The 19,872-nt window shown below is 42.6% G+C and overlaps 1 protein-coding gene across 1 annotated transcript in view; it reads left to right on the top strand.

Annotated features, from left to right (window-relative positions):
• MACF1 (microtubule actin crosslinking factor 1) overlaps positions 1-19,145 on the top strand; it is a 325,960-nt gene extending 306,815 nt beyond the window's left edge. The window contains exons 92-99 of the mRNA XM_080800760.1: positions 1,220-1,374; positions 2,227-2,301; positions 3,417-3,434; positions 6,358-6,475; positions 13,287-13,498; positions 14,010-14,120; positions 16,557-16,686; positions 17,514-19,145. Of these exons, the coding sequence (XP_080656886.1) occupies positions 1,220-1,374; positions 2,227-2,301; positions 3,417-3,434; positions 6,358-6,475; positions 13,287-13,498; positions 14,010-14,120; positions 16,557-16,686; positions 17,514-17,770 (1,076 nt within the window). The 3' untranslated portion in view covers positions 17,771-19,145. The remainder of the gene's footprint in view (positions 1-1,219; positions 1,375-2,226; positions 2,302-3,416; positions 3,435-6,357; positions 6,476-13,286; positions 13,499-14,009; positions 14,121-16,556; positions 16,687-17,513) is intronic.
• The last annotated feature ends 727 nt before the right edge of the window (positions 19,146-19,872 follow it).

The following is a 19,872-nucleotide window of genomic DNA, read 5'->3' as shown; positions in this document are numbered from 1 at the left end:
GTGAAGGCCCGTGATATACTGGCTAGTCTTTCTGAGGTTAAAGCTGTAGTCTTAAGGAAGAAGTAATGTAACTGCTTATTAAAATTAGCCCATCATTTTGATGGAAAGAAGAGCTTCATTTTGCTGGGAATTAAAAAACAAAACAAAACAAAACCGGTCTTGTTTGATACTGTGGCAGATAAAACCTGTTTGAAGTATAGGTTAAGAAGCCAACTTTGTGAATGATGAGGTTCTAAGTAAAATGAGAAAATATATTTTTCGCAATAACATTTTCTGACATCTGTATAACAGCTCACAAAATACATGATCTCATTTTTAGCAGGAAAAATAATTGAGGCATAAAGTAGTTAAGTAACTTGCCAGGATCACAAAGCACATCTCACAGCTGTGCTGCTTTTCATGGCTGGCCAGGACAGACCTGTCTGCAGAGGTGATATTTGAGGGGAAGAGTTAGAGGCAAGGGGGAACAGCTGGTATGAAGCACTGAGGTGGGCATGAACGTGGCATGTTCTAGGGATAGAAAGATTAATGTGGCTGGGTTGTCATGATCTAGGGAAGTGGTAAGAGGTGAAGTTGGAAGGATCAGCAGCCAGTTCATGCGTGGCCTTGTAGGCCCTGGGGAAGAGAGCAAATCTGATCCCTTACTTACTCGAGAGGCAGTGGGAAACCACCAGAGGTTTTCACCTGAGAGATCTGGTTTATGTTTTAATAAATCACTCTGGCTGTTGTAAGTGTTCACACTTCCTTTGGGAAGCAATTTGTCAAGAACCTAAGGCAGTTGCCTGAACATAGAAAACACTTCATCCCATTCCAAATTGTCATTATCCTGAAATCATTGAAGTATCCAACAGTAGATAAGAGTTGATAAGTAAATTCTTATGTTGGATGGTAGGTCTATGGGTAGTTACAATATTATGTCTTTTGGTATATCTGAAATACTGTTTTGTTTTGGTTTTGTTAATTGCATGGAGGAGGAGGGAGTCTATAAGCAAAAACACCAAAAAACTTAACAGTGAGTAGTCTTCGGGTACTCTATCTCTAGGTGACTTTTTGAAAAAAATCTTCTATATAACATTTTAGCTTCTAAATGAGCATGTATTGCTTTTCAGAAAAAAAGCAAGACATAAATATTTCTTCTTTCAAGAAGTATTTGCATGCCCTCCAGCAACCCAAATAAGCCATCTTAGTTAATGTTCCAAATGTGATTCTTTTTCTCCAGAGTTCCCTACCACCAAGTTGGAGATGACTGCCGTTGCTGACATTTTTGACCGAGATGGAGATGGCTACATTGATTACTATGAATTCGTGGCTGCTCTCCATCCCAATAAGGATGCTTATCGCCCAACAACCGACGCAGATAAAATTGAAGATGAGGTATGGGAAATTAGTGTATTTTGAGCACACTTTTGACCATAGTGGTTGGGTGCAGTGGCCATATCAGCCCCGTGACTTATCTGTTATAAGATCATTACCTGGAGTCCTGTTTGGGGATCCTCGTTTGAAGGATGACACCCCATAGGATCTCTGGCTGTTGAGCTCTCTCTTGCAGTATAGATGACTTCTCACTCAAAAGACTCAACATCCGTGTGGTTCCCCCGAAGTTCACAAACCTACACACTCATCCTGATTCATAGGTACCATGTTGCTTAGAACAGACGCCACTCTTAGTCCTAGGAATCCCACATCAGGATCCAGGGGCAGTGGTCTTCAAAGGAAGCACTTAAGGAGTAAAATGTGAAGTAGTGTTTAAGATGGTGTGTACCCACCAAGCTTTCTGCCTAGTTAAGGGCTTTTTCACATTGGAAATCACACTCATCACCTTGAAAATAGAAAATTAATTAGTAACACATGGAGAGTCTAGGATCTGTTAATCCAGAAATGAGAGAAATTAGTGGGGCAGGTTGTGGGTATGGCCTGGAACATCCCAGGACTGACTTCTAGGACTCAAAGGCTCCTAGGTGGAAATTCAAGTCAGTTCATAATCTGCTTGATTTGATTTGCTTTTGATGCATATTAGCACATTTCTCTGAAGGAACTTCGAAGCAAATGTGTAACGTGTATTAATTTGGAGTAGAGGATAAATGCATGTATCAAAAGCTAAAACGCCTCAAAGAAACAAAATGAATAGCTTTCTGCTTACATGTAAAAACTTTTGTTTCTCTGAAGAGGAAGTCTTGTTTTATTTACCCTTCACACTTTTCTTTTTTTGTTGTTTACAACCAATAGGTCACAAGACAAGTGGCTCAGTGCAAGTGTGCAAAAAGGTTTCAGGTGGAGCAGATTGGAGAGAATAAATACCGGGTAAGGAAGAGAAAACCAGTCCTTTGTGGTGGTAGCCCTTACAGGTGAAAGCAGCCTGACACACAGCAGGTGGGATGATCCCACCTTCCCACTGCCAGTGCTGGGAGGACCGGGCCAGGCGGACTTAAGATGCGGTCACTCTCTGGCCTTCATGTGTGTGGATTCCAAATGTCAGGTGTCCTGTTGAGCTAAGCCTAGTGCCCTGCATAATTCCACCTGGAAAATAGTGCCGTACTTAGCTAAAAGTAGCTTGAATGTGAGTTCCAGCACAGAAGACATTTCAAAGTCCTGTCTTTGGCTGACCAGAGTCTTTACGGAGACGGTGCCACCTGTGCCAGTTATCTGAAGACTAACCCATCACCCCAAAGTGCTGCTCCCAGGCTCGGAGAGGGCTGTATGAACTCCGTCAAGGTCCCAAGGGACACTCTGTCTGCTCTGAGCTGGGTTACAAATAGGGCCTAGATGGACTAAGGGGACACCAGCTCAGTAGTCTTCCCTGGAAAGCTGTGCTGTGGACATAATTCAACCATGAATTATGCTGTGTTTTAGTTGCTTTTAGGACCAGAGTTAGGGGATAGAAGGGATCTGAAACAACACTTCTAAAATATATTTAGCAGCTTATCCAGATTCTATCAAGTCCTAAGGAAAACCTAGGATTGATAAAGAGGGTTCAGATCGTACGGTTATCTGCTGTTAGAAATAAGTTAGAAATAGGTGCATCAGATTAGTACATCAAAATGTCTTCAAAGTACACCAAAACCACCCTCGGCTACTCTTAGCTGGGGTGTATTGGATGACTCTGCCCTGGATCCAGCCCAGGATATTTAGTAAGTAAATAAAACTGTAAGCAGTCTTGTGCTTGCTTTTTGTTGCTTTTTATTTTCTTGTTGTTGTTTTTTATTGGGAGAGAAATGAATTAACAAGAGAAATCAGTAGAGTGGAAAAGTTAGGTCTTATTAATTTGTAAAACCACGCCCCCGTGGTAGGAGCTCGTGAAGAACATGCTTGAAGACTGGTAATGTGATTGCATGATTTTCATTCCTTAGTGTTAATTTGACAAAATGTTCTCTTTTTTTTTCTTCCATTTCCTCCATCCTTTACTCTTTTGTCTATAGTTCTTCCTCGGCAATCAGGTACAGTGTGCCTTGCAACATTCTCTTCGGTGGAAATGGTCTGTGTAGCTCATGCTGCCTGTTCTTTGCTGTGGGGAGAGGACATGATCTGAAGCATGCCTGAGTCACATCTGGTTGTCTTACCAAGTGGAGAAACTGCCAGCAGGGCTAATATTATAAAGCTGTCTTAACAGCAGGATATAAGTATTTTTTTTTTAAGGAGATGAAATTTTCCATCCAAAATTAGATTGGCTAAAGCCAGTATTATGCAGGACTGGTTCAGGGGAATTTGAAGTTATGGTATCAATCCATCCCACTTCTTTTTAGAACAGGAAGTCAGAATAGCAAACAGCACAGTTCTGTCTTTTGACAGATAACACAAACTTTATGGCATACATGAAATCAAAAAGACTTGGGGTACTCTGTTCATATACCTTATTTACTTGTATTTATAGCATATTTTATTATAAGGTGCCTGAGAACTGTAGTATAACAATCATGATTTGGTCATAGCCTGAAGTTTGCTGATTATGTCCAGCTAGCCAGAATCTAAGGGATCAAATTAGACTTGCAAGAGGAGATTGAATGCTTTTGACTCCACTTGGTAATTCTAACCTTATAGACCTTTTGAGGGCTCTGGGGTCCTGTGTCTTCAAATGGAAGGAAGTTGCATGGGTAAAGTCTGTCTTGTGATGTGAAATCAGAAACACTAACAATTGATTTGAGGCCCTCAGTCAGTGTTAAGTCCCAGGCACCGCAGTAATCATTCACTTCAGTAATATTCTGGGCCAGTGGGAGGAACAGAGGTAGAAACGAAAGACAAGAACAGTGAAAGAGGGCTTAAAATATCATTGCAGCACAGTGCCAGGGCATACCTCAAAGCTGGGCCTGTTTCCCAATACCTGCATGTGGGACCCAGATGTCCTCTGAAGTGGCACTGATGTCCCGTCCGACGCTTCACTGACTGGCAGAGGGTCAGACGAGTTAGTTCCAATGTTGGAACAGAATCATGGGGTTCGTTTTGTGCACGAGGCACCTGAGATCTGAGGGCGCCCATGCTGACAGTCACACAGCCAGTGTCAGCCACTGCAAGAACCCAGGTCATCAGAAGGGATTTTCCAGTTAAGGAAACCAAAGTTACTGTTGCCCCGTGACATTTCTGGCATCTCTGCCTCACTGATAGCCCAGCTCTGCCAGGTTTGCACAGGCTTCTGGTTTTAGGGCTGTGGAAGCCCCTTTTCCCACTCTCACCCTGGCCTCAGCGTCCCCAGCCACTTCAGGTCCTGGCTTGGATCAAACCTCCTTTTCCCTACAGCTCAGCAGAAAAAAGTTAAAATCTTTCACAGAGGGATTTAGTAAGAGTTAAAAAGAAAAGAATGAGTTAAGTGGAGCATTTCTAAAAGCTGACAGACACATAAGTGACATTAAGGGTAAAGTACTTTTTGGCGTCCCTTCCTGGTTCACTTTGGAGGACATAGAGGCCCTTATTTCCTCCCTCTCCTCACTGATCCACAGAGAACCCCGAGGAGTGACTGGAGTGACTCCGGTGACAGGCCTTCCCTGCACTTGGATGTGGCAGAATTCTCAACTTCTCCCACAGGGCCTCCCTGTTTCCTCTCTTGGGCAGCTCCCTCAGGGGCCAAGGGGGCAGCTTCCTTCCAGGACAGGACGTTTATTCCCTCACATCTCTGGGCACCCACTTCAGTGCTTTTTATACTACACCATGCTGTTGCTGTTCACTCTATATAAAATCTTAACAGCTGTGGGAGATGACAGATGTTAGACTCTTCATTTTCAAAGTAAAGGACTGGGGAGTGGGGTGGTGTTTTTTCAGTCCCCTTGCTGTCTATATGAACAGTGTACTTGAGCCAGTACAGAGTAATACAAAGAGTTACCATAGATACATTAATTTTGAGGGAGGTTGGTTATGTGTCCTTGTCAAACATCTTTTCTGGCATTTTCAATTTTTGTGCCTTGTTTCAGAGTTTTGGTTCTCCTTTATAACTTGAGAAATCTTAATTAACTAATTAGTCCCTTCACTCTTTCCCCTACCCCAACATTCTCCTTGAATTACATAATTTTAGGAATGCTATTTCTTCAACAAATGTTTGATTTTTATTTTGGGATCTCTGCATGATGATTCCCTTTTGTTGCCTCTTACCTTATTTTAGGAAGAGGGTAATTTATGCAGTAGGAAATTCCAGATGTTAGCAGGGATGTTAAAGGAAAAGGAAAACATAAATTTCAGAAAGTCATGCTTATCTTAATATCCCAAAATGATTGTTGAATACTATTTATAATCAAAATGGTAGATTACAATTTTAATTTTTTCAACTAAGTTTTAGTATAAATGCATAGTCATTTGCTCAGCTAAAGAAACTTTTCTGCTTGGTGACATCACAATTAGAGAATACTGAGGGCTTATTTCTGAAAACCTTGTGTGGAAAATCAAATTTCCTTCTAAGCTTGTAATAATAATGATGCTTGCAAGGGTTCCTTAAGGCTTGAAATAGTTATTTGCTGTTCTCCCTTTACCTTTTGAGCACACTGTATTCAGAAGTTGACATCCACTTTATATCTACCTTTTATGAAAGTAAATGAACATAACAATTTTGCTACTGCATTTTAATTTGGGCAGAATGTTTAAAAGAATCGAGGTGAGCTAACATTTGTCCTTTGCCCTCCTCCTCTTGGTGCAGGGGGAGGGGGCGTGACCACCAAAAGTTAACTTTGTCCCGAAAGACACACTACCAACACCAGTCTTTACCTTGCTAGCTCAGCTTTTCCATATTTTAAATTCTACTGTGAAAAATGTCAGATAGTTAAAATTCTCCCCAAACTGTCTGATTGTCATTTGTCTCGTCTGAATACAGTCTGCTGTGGGAAGAAGGCCTCGGCCAGCCCTAAGGCACACTCACTCATCCCTGTCCCCTTGGCTCTGCAGTTCGGGGACTCCCAGCAGCTGCGGCTGGTCCGCATCCTGCGCAGCACCGTGATGGTCCGAGTTGGTGGAGGATGGATGGCCCTGGATGAATTTTTAGTCAAAAATGACCCCTGCCGAGGTAAGGAACTTTCCTGAACGTGAATTACACATAAGGTATGCACTCGCCACTGATCTTTCCTGCTTACACAGAGTGTCATTAGTGGGTCTGTTTGGTTTTTATTTTGTTAAACTGCTCAGATAGCGCTCTACCAGCACAGATTAGAACTTGGGGGTATCTGAGTAGAACAGGAAGAGAAAGCAGGAGAGGTTGATGCCGTCAGGCGAGACAGGTTTCAAAGGACACAGTAACAAGAATTAGGAATTTATTGGTGTCTTCAAATGTTTCAGTTTGAAAGGTGTTCAGTTAACACTAGCCTAGAAGGGAGCCTAATGAAGCCTTGAGGTTCCTGGTTAGTGATCCAGTTCCCCCTGCCTGTAATTCTTATCCTGGAAACCCAGGGAGAGTGTTGAGCCCCTCCCATGCAGGGAAGGACTGGGGGATCTCCCTTGGCTGGGAGAGGGGATAAAGAACACCTAACAGTGAGCCCAGGCACTTGTCAGAGAGTTGATTACCCAAGTAAGACCAGGGGCTATGAAACACGAGGGGCGGGCCTGCTAGCCCCAAGCAGAAGAAGAGGGGGAACTGAGTATGAACGTTGGCACCTGCAGCTCCAGGCGTGTGAGGTCTGCCACAAGGCCAGGTGATCGATTTCCAATGGCTAAATCCTCCTCAACTGCATCCTTTCCTTTCTCCTGTTAGCCGAGCTGCATGTGGGTACACACGAGGCTCCCCCACTGTCTGCCAGTCTGTCTTTCTTGACCGGTTTCTGCGTTTCCTGCTGTCTCTGTTTCTTTGTGTTTATTTTTTTTATTCTAGTTCACCATCCTGGGAGTAAAATAAAGCGCTCTGATTCCAGCTCTTCGATTTCCAGTCAGTCTCCCATAGGTTGGCTTTTAAGCTTTGTCCCCCTTACCCACACCCCAGCCCGTTGGGAATGGCTTTTGCTTCTTCAACTGTAGCACCTCTTGGCTCTGTGGTAACTGCTGCCTTTACGAATGCTTTGAAATAGCCCGGCCATAGCTTTTCTAACTATTAAAACTTGACAGAGCATAGAACACTTCTGTTGAAACAGGACCCATGGAATTTGTTAGTTTCTATGTATTTAATGAACACTTACATAGTTTTTTAGGTACTACACGCTGTTAAAAGCAATTGACAGATAATAACACATTTACACTTCTGTGAGGTATAGATTTTTTACTGCCTCCATTTTATAGAATAGGAAATTAAAGTATAGAAAAGTTAAACAGCTTACCTAAGGACAGACAGCTAGTAAATGGCAGAGAGGATTCCAGTCCAAGACCAGTGTGGCTCTAAAGTGTGTGCTCCTGATCGAGGTGCTCTGTGTCTCAGAGGCTAACATACCCACCACCCCTTCCTAGGTGTGGGTTGCTGGTTCGGCCTGCGTAACTTACTTGGTAAGGCATATTTATAAACCTGGCAGAAATGTTTACAGTACAGTTATATAACTTCTTTGGAAGTGATTTATAGTCTTATTTTGAAGTGGTTAGAGCTAAAGGGTGCAGTTCTCACATGAATTCAGATATGCCATAGCTTCTCTTATTTTAAATGTCATTCTGCATTTACTCCAGCTAACAAAATATAGATAGTGAATTTTGAAAGCACCTATTCTTATAAAAACTTGAAAGGGTTTAATCAGTTTTAGAAGTTACTGTATTGCAAACTAATTTCCTTGATATAAAAGTCCATTTTCATTGTTTTATATCAGGAGCGGGGACCATATATATGGTTTTAACCATAACTCAGTAAAATAGCATTATTCCTTTGCAAATCTATTAGTAAGATTTTATTTATTTATTTATTTTGTCCTGTATGATTGGTCTAAACAAATAAACGGAAGAGACATTGCATGTGACATTTTGGAATCTGGATGCCTGTTTGCTGCCTGCCGTACTTGCTCTGTTGACAATAACTTTATGCTGATGGCCAAGGGCAGCACTGCTTGCTTTGTTCTTATGTTAATAGCTAAAAACTAGAATCGCCACCCTCCATGCCCAGGAAGTTTGGGAGGGCCATCTAGTACCTATTCACTATGGAACATAGTAGCCTTTTCAGGATTCCTGGGAGCAAACAAGGTAAGGCTTTCCTCTGTGCCTCTTCAGGAGTGCCCTCCTAGCACCCAGTAATCCTCTTGATTCCCTTGATGGCAGAGTCCCAAACTCTCCAGCAGTCTTAGATGTCATAAATCTAGTGACAGGATGAGTATTTCTAATCAAATAAAAAGTTGCGTGAGGAATGAACACTTAAGGGCTGGGGAAGATGTACAAAGTGGCTGGGAGGGCATGGACATCACAAAGAGAACGGTTCCCTGAAGCTCTCTAGGATTCTGTGAGGATTCACGTGGCTTCTAGAAGCACCACTTGAGGGAGATTCTATATTCATTTGTGTTGCATTTCTTTGGCTGTTTGGACCACAGAGAATATTAGACTGAGGCTAGAACACAGTTGATGACAGTTCCTACCAACATGCACGCACGTTCCACAAAGCTCCTCCTTCCACAAAGTTATTTCAAAATGCGAGGGATAGCCCAGACTGCACAGTGCTCTAACCAAATGTGTAAAGTGAAAATACTCAGCTTGGTAGGTTCGTGGCACTGCTAAAAGTTGGAGGTTTTAGCTTCTGAATTCATCCATGGTAAAGGAGACCATGATGGTTTGAATGGTGATGAAAACAAGGCCTAAGAACTAGGTCCATCTTTATCTGAGGGTATGTTTTTGAGCATTAGACAAGTTAGTTCCCCCAAATAAGTGAAGATCTAGAAAACTTCATTTATGATGATTTGAAAGACAATTTGGCTGAGAACTGATTGTTTTTCTTTCTTTTTTTTTTTTTTTTTTTTGGTGGTAAAAAGACACATAATATAAAATTTACCATCTTAACCATCTGATTCAGTGGTTGTACTACCATCACACATCCATGGAGCTCTTTTCATCTTGTAAAACTGAAACTTTGTACCTGTTAAACAGCTTAGAACTCAGTTGTAACTAGCCAACATCATGTGGCCAACGTGAGTCCCTTAGAAAATGGTGGCCCCTTTGGTATTGAAAACCTGAAATAGTTGCCTTCAGGGCCTGGCCTCCAAGATTGATCTTTAAAAAGTCATGATCAAGTAAGTGCTTTTAGAAGATGCTGGTGAAAGCTAAGAAGGTTTCTTTACTATAGAACTTTCCAGAGATTACAAAACGCTGATTGCATTAGGGATCTCCCAAGGGTGGGGGAGTGTTTATTGAACTCTTTTTGTAGAAACCCCCTCAAAAACCTTAGTTTGGGAAACTCTGCTATAAACAGTGGAAGGCCTTGGAAGGATTTGGGGCCATTCCGAGCTATCACATTTTTATTTAGAAATTCCATTTGGGGGTATGAAATGAGAAATGAGACCAATTGGAAGCCATCCAGGGTGGAAGAGATGTTCCATGAATCACATAAGTGTAAGAGGGTATAGGGGGTGGTGTGGAAATGCTCTGGGTGTCCGAGAAGCTTTAGAAGATACAATCAGAGCAAACTGCCATCAGGAGGAAGGGTCCTATGTCGACTCCCCAGTCTCTGGCTCTGATACATCTACTCAGTCATTGGATATAAGGTTCTGACATCCAGGCAAGGGTCTGAGCAGGGGATATAATTGGAGTCAGGCAGAACCATATGACAGCAGTGAAGTCACATGGGTGAACTCATCACCACCAGGTTCAAAGTCTAAGAGGGAGAACAGGACTGTGAACAGAACTAGGGGAACATCAGTGTCTAAGAATAGGCAAGAAGGAGGAGAAGCAGGAGAGCAGGTGTCCTGGAGCCAAGGGAAGAGAGTATTTCAAGAGGAGAGCAGGTAGTAATCCCCCCAGGTGCAAATTACAACAGCAGAGAGGTGTCAGATTATCAGATTTTTACCTGTACACATAAATATGTGCACACATATTCTTAATAATACAGAGAGCATTAGCCAGAGTGAAGTAAATTCAGAGTGAAGTAAATTCAGTGTCCTCATATATTATTTTGGAGAATGTACATTGGTATAAAATTTGAGGGATCAATTGACAAATACAAGAAATCTTGTATATATTCTTTCCCCCCAGAAAATCCACTTATAGAAATTTATCCTAGGGGCGCCTGCGTGGCTCAGTGGGCTAAGCCTCTGCCTTCAGCTTCATGATCCTGGCGTCCTGGGATTGAGCCCCGCATTGGGCTTTCTGCTCAACAGTGAGCCTGCTTACCCCTCTCTGCCTACTTGTGATCTTTCTCTCTGTCAAATAAACAGATAAAATCTCTAAAAAAAAAAAAAAAGAAGAAGAAGAAAGAAATTTGTCCTAAGGAAATCATGGCTGATAATGCACAAAAACCTTTTACAAGTAGTTTGTCACTACTTGTGACATTGTATACATTGTTTTAAAAACTGTAAGCAAATTAAAAATACAACATAGGGCTGGTTAAATAAGTTGACATCCATATGATGAAATAACACTTTACAGGTAGTTGAAATTATGTAAGACCTCTCAAGCATGGAGGAATGTTCCTGATGTCTTTGTATTTAAGAATATATATGCACAGTTTACACACCAACATTTTAATAGTGATGTCCCTTAGGTTGTCAGATTAAGGACTTTTTCTCTTTGTACTTTTCTGTATATTTCAACCTTTGTACAGTTTAAAGTTATCAGTAATAATTTGCCAGGGAGATTTAGGTGGTGTGAGGATGGGAGCCTGAGTGGGGTGGGGGACGGGTGGAGAACCACTAGTGTAGTTGAGGGTACGAGGAGCCAAGGGGTAGGTAGAGCACTTAGGTGGAAGACATGGGTTCTAGTCCCAGCCCTGTCACGGCTCTCCTTGACCTCAGCCTCTCTGCGTGCTTCACTTCCTTTGTCTGTGACAGGGACATCTACCAGTCACTGGTGCCCTACTGCATGTGTCACACTCTGCAAACGGTGCAGTGTGTGGAAAGCTTGATGTCGTTACATCATGACATGTTAAATACCGCAGCCCTCATCTGAGACACCATTTCAGAGTCTTCCCCTTGTATCACTCTGTTGTTCTTGTCTGTTGTTCTTGGCACAGAAATTAACTATTAAATGTTTACTAGGTTAAACTACATGTCTGAAATTCTGTACGGCTCAGGGTCACAAGCAGTTATTTTGGGGGTAAACCCTCGGCTGAGTCATGATTTTCATTCATCACTGTTACCTTAATGCTTTTGCTGTGTGCCCACTATTAGCCTGGGCACATTAGCAAACACGAATAAAGAAGTGTAAGTCCTGAATCCAGTTATCAGTGATGGAAAGTCTTGTGTTAGTGCTGAAGGGAGTTCTCTTGAAGAATCATTAGTGTAGACACAGACAAAAGCACTGAGTCCAGAAGATGGATGAGTAGAGAACCCAGGGCCAAGGAATGAGCCTTGAGGGGCACATTCTGTTGGGGCCTGAGGAGGAAGGAAACAGCTTAGCATTCACAGACCACCCAGACATTGGGATCAGCCTAAGGAAACTGAGGCCTGAATCAGGAAGACCTGGTTAGTCACTGGGCCTAGACTGTCATTCAGGTTTTGATATCCACATCAGCCCTCTTAACCTGACACTTGGAGATGTTATGTCAATATAGTATATTGACAATTTGATTTAGGAATTTGGAACTACCTGCTTAGACACCCATGCAACCTGATTTAAAATCTGATTCTATCAAGATTATGCAGTTCTCTTGGGCAGAAGAAGGGGGTCGGCACAGGTACCTCAGATCTGCTCAAGTTGTGGTCCTTGGCCAGAGTGAAAAATACTACATTAGAAAAGAATGACAAACGTTTTGTGTATAACAATTGATTCCCTTTTCCCGAGTTTAACCAGCAGTCCTCTTTGTTCAGATCTACTTAGTGTAGTCTAAAAAGTAAACAGTATAGGGTGGAAAAGGAGGTAGGAGGTTATTGCAGAATAATGCCTTTTGGTGAGAAATAATCTAAGGACATGTTCCGGAGGATTATTTCTTTTAAGTTAGTAGTGTCTTTCACATTTAACATTTATGTTGGCCATCCTTGGAGTCTTCTGACCAAATCCAAATTTTAAGTTCCAGTCTTACAGCTGCAGAAAGCCATAGGACAACACCTATTGGCCTTCAGAGCAGTTTCCAGATTGTTTCCACTGTGACGTTCCTCCCACTTGCCATCGTCCCTTCAGCTTCTTGTTGCTTTCAGGTTTTGACTTAACGTTTCTCACTGGCAAGTTTTGTGCATGGTCTTGATCTTTCTCTCTCTCCTCCCACATGTATACTTCTTAATGATTTTATCCTGATCTTTCTACTGTCCTGAGTTCCTGGACCCCTTCCCTTGGGATTATTATCAACTGAATTCAAATAGAAGAGTCTGGACAATGTTGATTTCAATGATTTTTCAACACTTATTTAGTTACCACGTATCCCGCAAAATCTGAGCAAAAAGTACACATGTACTATGAGAGAGAAAAGAGGGGTTTTGATTTAATGTCCGAGGTTTGTGCACTGCTGCATCTGCTTTCTTTGATGTTGAGTTATGGTGTGCTTGCCCCAGGGGACAGTGCCAAGGCAGGGTCGTTACCACAGAATGGCATGGTATTTTGTACATAAAGTTCTTCATCATGACAGACCAAGGGGCTGATCAGTTAATTGTCTGCTGTGGGTGAGAATCATGACAGACTGACAGATTATGAATTTATATCTACTTCAGAAGACTCCACAGAGGGCACTAAAACAGTAGCCCGTGTAACTGTGATTGTGGGGTCAAGCAGCTGTCTGACCATCAAAGATACATTTTTTTTAAGATTTCACTGACATTGTATGTGTGTGTTTTTCCTTTTTTTAGCACGAGGTAGAACTAACATCGAACTTAGAGAGAAATTCATCCTACCTGAGGGGGCATCCCAAGGAATGACCCCTTTCCGGTCACGGGGTCGAAGGTCCAAACCATCTTCCCGGGCTGCTTCCCCGACCCGCTCCAGCTCCAGCGCTAGTCAGAGTAACCACAGCTGTACATCCATGCCGTCTTCGCCAGCCACCCCAGCCAGTGGTACCAAGGTATGTACTGACCTCGCTTGTGGCCCTCTTCCTTGTTCCCATATTTCCAGGTGGTCGTTGTGGAGGGTAGCCTCTGAGCACTTTCACAAGGAGAGGGACATGAGGACCTACAGACCAAGCTCTACCTAGACCAGCCTTTCCAGGCCCCAGTAGATAACTGGACCTTTAAGATTTTACTCTGAAGGACATTTATTAAAATATGAACTCAGATTGTTAAGTAAGATACACTTTTTGCTGTCTTTTCCATCCAGAGTTACTAATGTTGGAAACCCAGGCATTATCTGTGCAGCCAAAGCTAATGGTTAAGTTTGTTTTGATGGGCTACTTATGAAGAATGCTGTTGCCTTTCCACCTGGTCCCTTTTATCCTGTTGAACTGATGCCCGTTTTGTTTTATTTTCTGTTTCTTTAAAATACATTGTCTTCTATTTATTTTTCATGTTCCCAATTTGCTTCCTTTCTGTTCCATTTTCAATTGTTCCCGTCCTTCCCTTTGGATTTCCGTTTCACAGACTCCACTTCAGTTCTCTCGCTGTTATGACAAACCCTGGTTGGTAAACAGTAAAGCTGGCACCCCTGTCAGGGACAGCCATTATCCTGACCTCCAGCTGCCCAGCCCCGAGGTAGAGTATGGTTTTGCTGACTAAGGACACAGTCAAGACGAGGCCCTCGCTAATGCCCAGACCTTGATCAGCTACTCTTCCCTGACACGAGTCCATGCTCTTTTCCATCTCTGTGGTGCTTGCTCTCACAGCTGATTCGTCTAGTCAAGTGTTTTTCAGGGGTTTCTAACTCGGACTCACCAAAATTGGAGATAAATAAGAGATGCCTAAAATTGGATTAGTCAGCTTGCTAACAGTCTTTAGAATGTTGTTTTTTTCCAGGGTGATAAACAGTGGTCATTCTGGTAATTTGTTTATGGATATTATTTATAAAACTCAGGCCTCTTGGAGTCTCCAAACATGAGCTACACAGACGAGTTATGAACACTTGAAATTCAACTGTGGTGCATGTTCAGCCATGATCTATCTTTGCTTAGAACAGAAGAGTGGCTGGTGTCCCCTGCCCTGAGCCACGTCCCCAGGGTGCTTGGTATCACCAGACTGGTCTGAGGCGTGGGTGCTGCCTACTTCAGCCAAGCCCACTATCAGTGGACACTGCTCTGAAGTTCAGATTTTAACTTCTGAATTTCTTGGCCTCATCACTTGGGTATCCAAAGCCTTGATCAGAATACACAGGCTGGCAGTTAAGCATGTTTGAGTGCGGTATTAAAATGCCCAAAGAATTTTTAGAAGAGCAGTGTTTCGGAAACAAATCACCGGCCAGTGGCTTGTCTGATAGCAGGAAGATCTGCATTGTAGCTCCGGCTGGGAAATACTGGATTCTTGTGCCTTGAAAGATAGCATTCCCTTTAATCATGCAAAGCTCCCGCCTGAGAAGCGGGAAATGTTAAGAAGCCAGTGCCTGTGAATGGGCTGCTGCTTTGGGATTCATCCGCTCCAAGCTAAACCTCCAGTTCAGAAATCTGTCCAGGTGAGAACATGATCTGGGGACCTCTTGGCACCAGAACCCCCAGATTCAACATGCTTATCTTGCATATCTTCTTCCTTAATGGCTCCAGTTTCATGAAAGTCTCGAACATTCTTTAAAATTTTAAATGTTTTAATTATGAAGTACAAAAGACTCACAGGATTCAAATAGGCCAGGCTCTTTGTTTTGTCTTAAGGTTTTACCTTTCATTTTGTTCATTTCGAGGTTTCACCTTTCCTTACCTGTGGGTGTTGTACAGGCCGTGTCCTGACGTGGACTCCCAGCCCAGGGGCTCCAGGGCTGCAGTCTTCCCCGTGGCCGCGCGCACAAGCGATAGCTTCTGAAACTGGTGCTCTTACTCCTGTGTGGGCCAGGAGGGTTTGTGCGTGAACATTAATCACTTTCTGCCGCTTCTGCTTTTTCTTTCTAAATTAAAGAAATACAAGAAACACAATGAAACAGGTTGCTTTACTCTTTCCATTTGTATGAACATCTTAAAGGTCCTGGAAAACAGTTTACACAATTGATTTCAAAGAAGAATCAGAACAGCGTGTTGTGGCATGAGAGTATTTAAAATAGACTTAAAATATTCCTTCTCCAAATTAAGTCTACTACTATCTTTTAAAAAAAGGCAAAAAAAAACCACTCAAGTGGGAAATGTTGCTCCTCTCGGTAGCAGTAATAATATATATTTATCCAGCTCTTTTTCCACTAGGAAGTACTTCTACACATGATTTATTCATTCAGCAAGTTTTTATTGAGCCCCTCCTCTGTGCCAGACACTGTTTGAGGTGCTGAGGATGTGACCATGAACAAAGTAAAGCTTAGACTTGAATGTAGGTGAGGCTGCAAACAAGGGTGGGTGCACCAGATCCTGAAGCAGGGGAGGAGAGCAAGGTGGCTTGGCACTTTAGTAGTGTGGCAAGACCTCTCTGGCCATTCTAGCCACGCCGCTAGAAGGAAATGGGAGTGAGCCACACACATATGGGGTGGCCCACTGGATTGAACAAGAAGGAATGTGGTTATCTGCATTTCTTCCCGTGAGGAAATAGATCTCAGTTTGACTGAAGTTCAGGCAGACCCGCATCTAGTGAGAGAGGGTTGGAGTGATCGCTGCATCTCCATACTAACTATTTACGGTGCGAACCCATCTTTCAAGTTTTTAACCCCAACACTTTGACACTTGTGAATATTTGGACTTTTTTTTTTTTTTTTTTGCCATTTCTAGTGGAAATTTGTCAGTAACATAAAATTTGTCAGTAAATTTCTAGTAGAAGTTTAGAAGACATTGTGAAATTCCAAATTGGAACACAAGACCTTTTGTGGAGTACAATTATTAAAATATATGCCCTAGGACACTTTCAAAATAAATCTTTGTTTTCCTGGACTTTTAATTTGCTTTCCAATCAATTAGATGTGAGGAGGCTTAAGTAACCCTTTAAAATTGAATTTCAAAAATTTTATCTAGTAAATATGACCTTTTATTTTATTTATTTATTTATTTATTTATTTATTTATTTATTTTTAAGGTTATTCCATCAACAGGCAGCAAGTTGAAACGACCAACACCAACTTTTCACTCTAGTCGAACATCCCTTGCTGGTGATACTAGCAATAGCTCTTCCCCAGCCTCCACAGGTGCCAAAACAAATCGGGCAGGTAGGTACATACCCCTGTCCATAGGTTTTGGGGTGAAAGGGGAGGGGGAGTGGCCAGGCTGAGAACTGGAGAACAGCAGTCTCCGAGCAATGCCCTACTGCTCTCCAGGGAGCAAGTGATGAGAGATGCACTCGGTGTGATGTCCAGAGAGGCCCACAGATTTGTTGCTGCTCTTTCCTTTCCCTTCCACCACTGTAGCTAGCTATAGCTATGCCTTCTGAGAACAGAGGCTTCCATGGCTAAAGCCAGGCCCCCTGTTTTCTAATCAGGAATGACCATATTTGAGAGACTGTAGAAGGCAAGAGGGGCCTTCTGAAATGGGCCTTCCTCAGAAGGCCATTCAGTGTTGGGACTGGCAGTTTGCTAGTAATTTTTTCCAACACTATGATAGCTGCTGGCAAGCTGAGAAAGTCAGAGAAAGATCACATCTGTTCACCTGTTGATGTTCCTCATGGGAGCCTAGGAACTGGCCTCATTTCTGGCACGCTTTTCACCCGGCCCTGATGCCCACCCCCTCTAGCAGGCTCTCCTCTGTGCCCAGGAGACTGAGTAGTCCTGCTCGGTGCCACTTGCGGGGGCCACACGAGGTCACTGTGCTCCTGAGAGAAGGCAGTCTTCTCAAGCAGAATCACAAAGCCAGAAAAGGTTTCAAGTGACTGCTCTGTAGTTGGGGAGATAGGGGTACCAGAAAGGCCCTGATTTGCCCAGGGTCACATGGCAGATCAGGTGGTATTAGAGTCAGAGCCCCAACCTCTCATCGCTCATTCTCACCACCCCCCGCCCCGTGTTGTCTCTATTAAGTCTGCTGCTTTATTCTTGAATTCCAGACCCTAAAAAGTCAGCCAGTCGCCCTGGGAGTCGGGCCGGGAGTCGGGCCGGGAGTCGGGCCAGTAGCCGGCGAGGAAGCGATGCCTCTGACTTTGACCTTTTAGAGACGCAGTCTGCTTGTTCAGACACTTCGGAAAGCAGCGCCGCAGGGGGCCAGGGCAACTCCAGGAGAGGGCTCAACAAGCCTTCCAAAATCCCAACCATGTCTAAGAAGACCACCACTGCCTCCCCCAGGACTCCGGGTCCCAAGCGATAACACTGTACAAGCACCCCCAAGCCTCTATCCACTTTGAAGCCTGCTCCGTACATTGGGTGTATATTTATTCTGAACAGGAGAAGTTATATTGTTAAAAGTGTAAAAGAATAATTGTGTTATGAAGCTGCCTTATTTTTTTTTCTTTTTGTAAGTTACTATTTTCATGTGAATATTTATGTAGATAAAATTTGCCTCCTGGTAACCCTGTAATGGATGGGGCCCAGAAATGAAATATTTGAGAAAAACAAGTGAGAAGGTCAAGATGAGAATGTGTATTAAAAAAAAAAAAAAAGGCTCTAAATAGGGTTTCTGCGCGGTGCAGGGTTGTAAACCTGCTTTATCTTTTAGGATTATTCCTAAATGCATCTTCTTTATAAACTCGACTTGCTGTCCCAGCAAGATAAATTATATTAAAAAAAAATAATAAGAATCCTGCAGTGTTTAAGGAACTCTTTTTTTGTAAATCACAGACACCTCAATTAGCAAGAACTGAGGGGAGGGCACTTCTAACTGCTTTTTCCAATGTTTTTAATGCTGTGTGATTTTAGCTAAAGAAAGGGAACCTCCTCTGGTAATGTTTGCACATGATCAGCAAAAGGAGTTCATTGCAATACTTTGAATCCTGTCTCAGTACTGGGTGTTTAAAGGACAAATAGCTGCTAGAATTCAGGGGTAAATACGACTGTTCAGAAAACATGAAAACATTGGGGTTTTTAAGAGTCCTGGTTTGTAATGTCCTATCCAGCCCAGCCACCAATAACTCCTGTGCTCACCGGCACCCAGGCCCTTGGGAAGGGGAGACTCCTTGGTGGCACTGTGAATTACAGATTTATCTGCATTTTTGCTATTTATTTAAATGGTCGATCAACTTCCCACAAACTGAGGAATGAATTCCACGAGCCTATTCTGAAAATGTGGACATAAAACAAACACTTGCTCGTCCTTTAAAGGAGTTCACCAGCACACTTGTTAACAAGTCCCGTTTGCTTCCGTCTTTTTTTGTGAGTAATAAAGTCAACTGACCAAGTGACCATGAAGAGGGGCTGTCTGGGGCTCCTGTTTTTTAGCTGCTGTTCCTCTTCAGCTCCGACCATGTTGCTGTGTGATTATCTCAATTGGTTTTAATTGAGGCAGAAACTGAAGCTCTACCAATGAACTGTTTAAAAACAAGACACACTTTTGTATTAAAATTGCTTGCAGTAACAAATTTGTATTTCCTGATTTTCTTCTCAACTATTACCTTAAATTAACCTGTTACCCTGGGTATGATTGTGTTTTAGGTACTTAAATGCACTATTCAAATCAAAATATCTTGGTGGATAAATTATGGAGCTCACTAATAGATATTTTTTCTTGTTTATTTCATGTTGATTTTAACAAAACAACAAAGAAATAATCAGGCTATTGTTAATGTAGATCTGTAGGGAATCTGCTCCACTTAGCTGATCACACAAATAACAATATGTAAGAAAATTTCTGTATTAGAAATCACAAAGATCCCAGGTTTGAGAGGATGGGGCCAGTTTCCCTTGGTAGGCTGAGATTTCTGTTTAAATGATAGAATTTCAAAAGCGGAAGCAAAATTGGCCAACAGATCTAGCTCTTTTCTTTTCCAGATGGTGACACTGGAATGGGAAAGTGGGAGAGAGGGTTATCGGCCTGAGATCAGAGAATTCATAAATGGCAAAAGTGGACCTTGAATCAAATCATTGATTCCCTATTGAAGCCTGGCATTTCTATTTCCTCCAGCTTTTAGTTGGCTTTATAAGAATTAGAACAGCTAAATACTATGTAATTCTATTAGGAATTAGGCTAGGAAGTAACAAGAGAAGTAGAAGTAGGAAAAAGGGCTTCAAACTCAGGCCACCTGTGTTTCTGATCATTAAGCCATACATACTCTCCTATGATCAGGAACTGGGTAAGATGGATACATGTTTGCCACAGCTGTTTGATGGAATTTTTTTTACGATTTTATTTTTATTTGACAGCACAGGTAGGGGGAGTGGCAGGGAGAGGGAGAAGCAAACTTTCTGCTGAGCAAGGAGCCTGGTACAGAGCACAGTCCCAGGTCCCTGGGATCATGACCGGAGCCAAAGGCAGAC

Source organism: Martes martes (genome assembly GCF_963455335.1).
Source record: "Martes martes genome assembly, chromosome: 4".
NCBI classification, from domain to species: Eukaryota; Metazoa; Chordata; class Mammalia; order Carnivora; family Mustelidae; genus Martes; species Martes martes.
The sequence above is the reverse complement of the archived record's forward strand: the minus strand, read 5'-3'. Positions and strand labels throughout refer to the sequence as shown.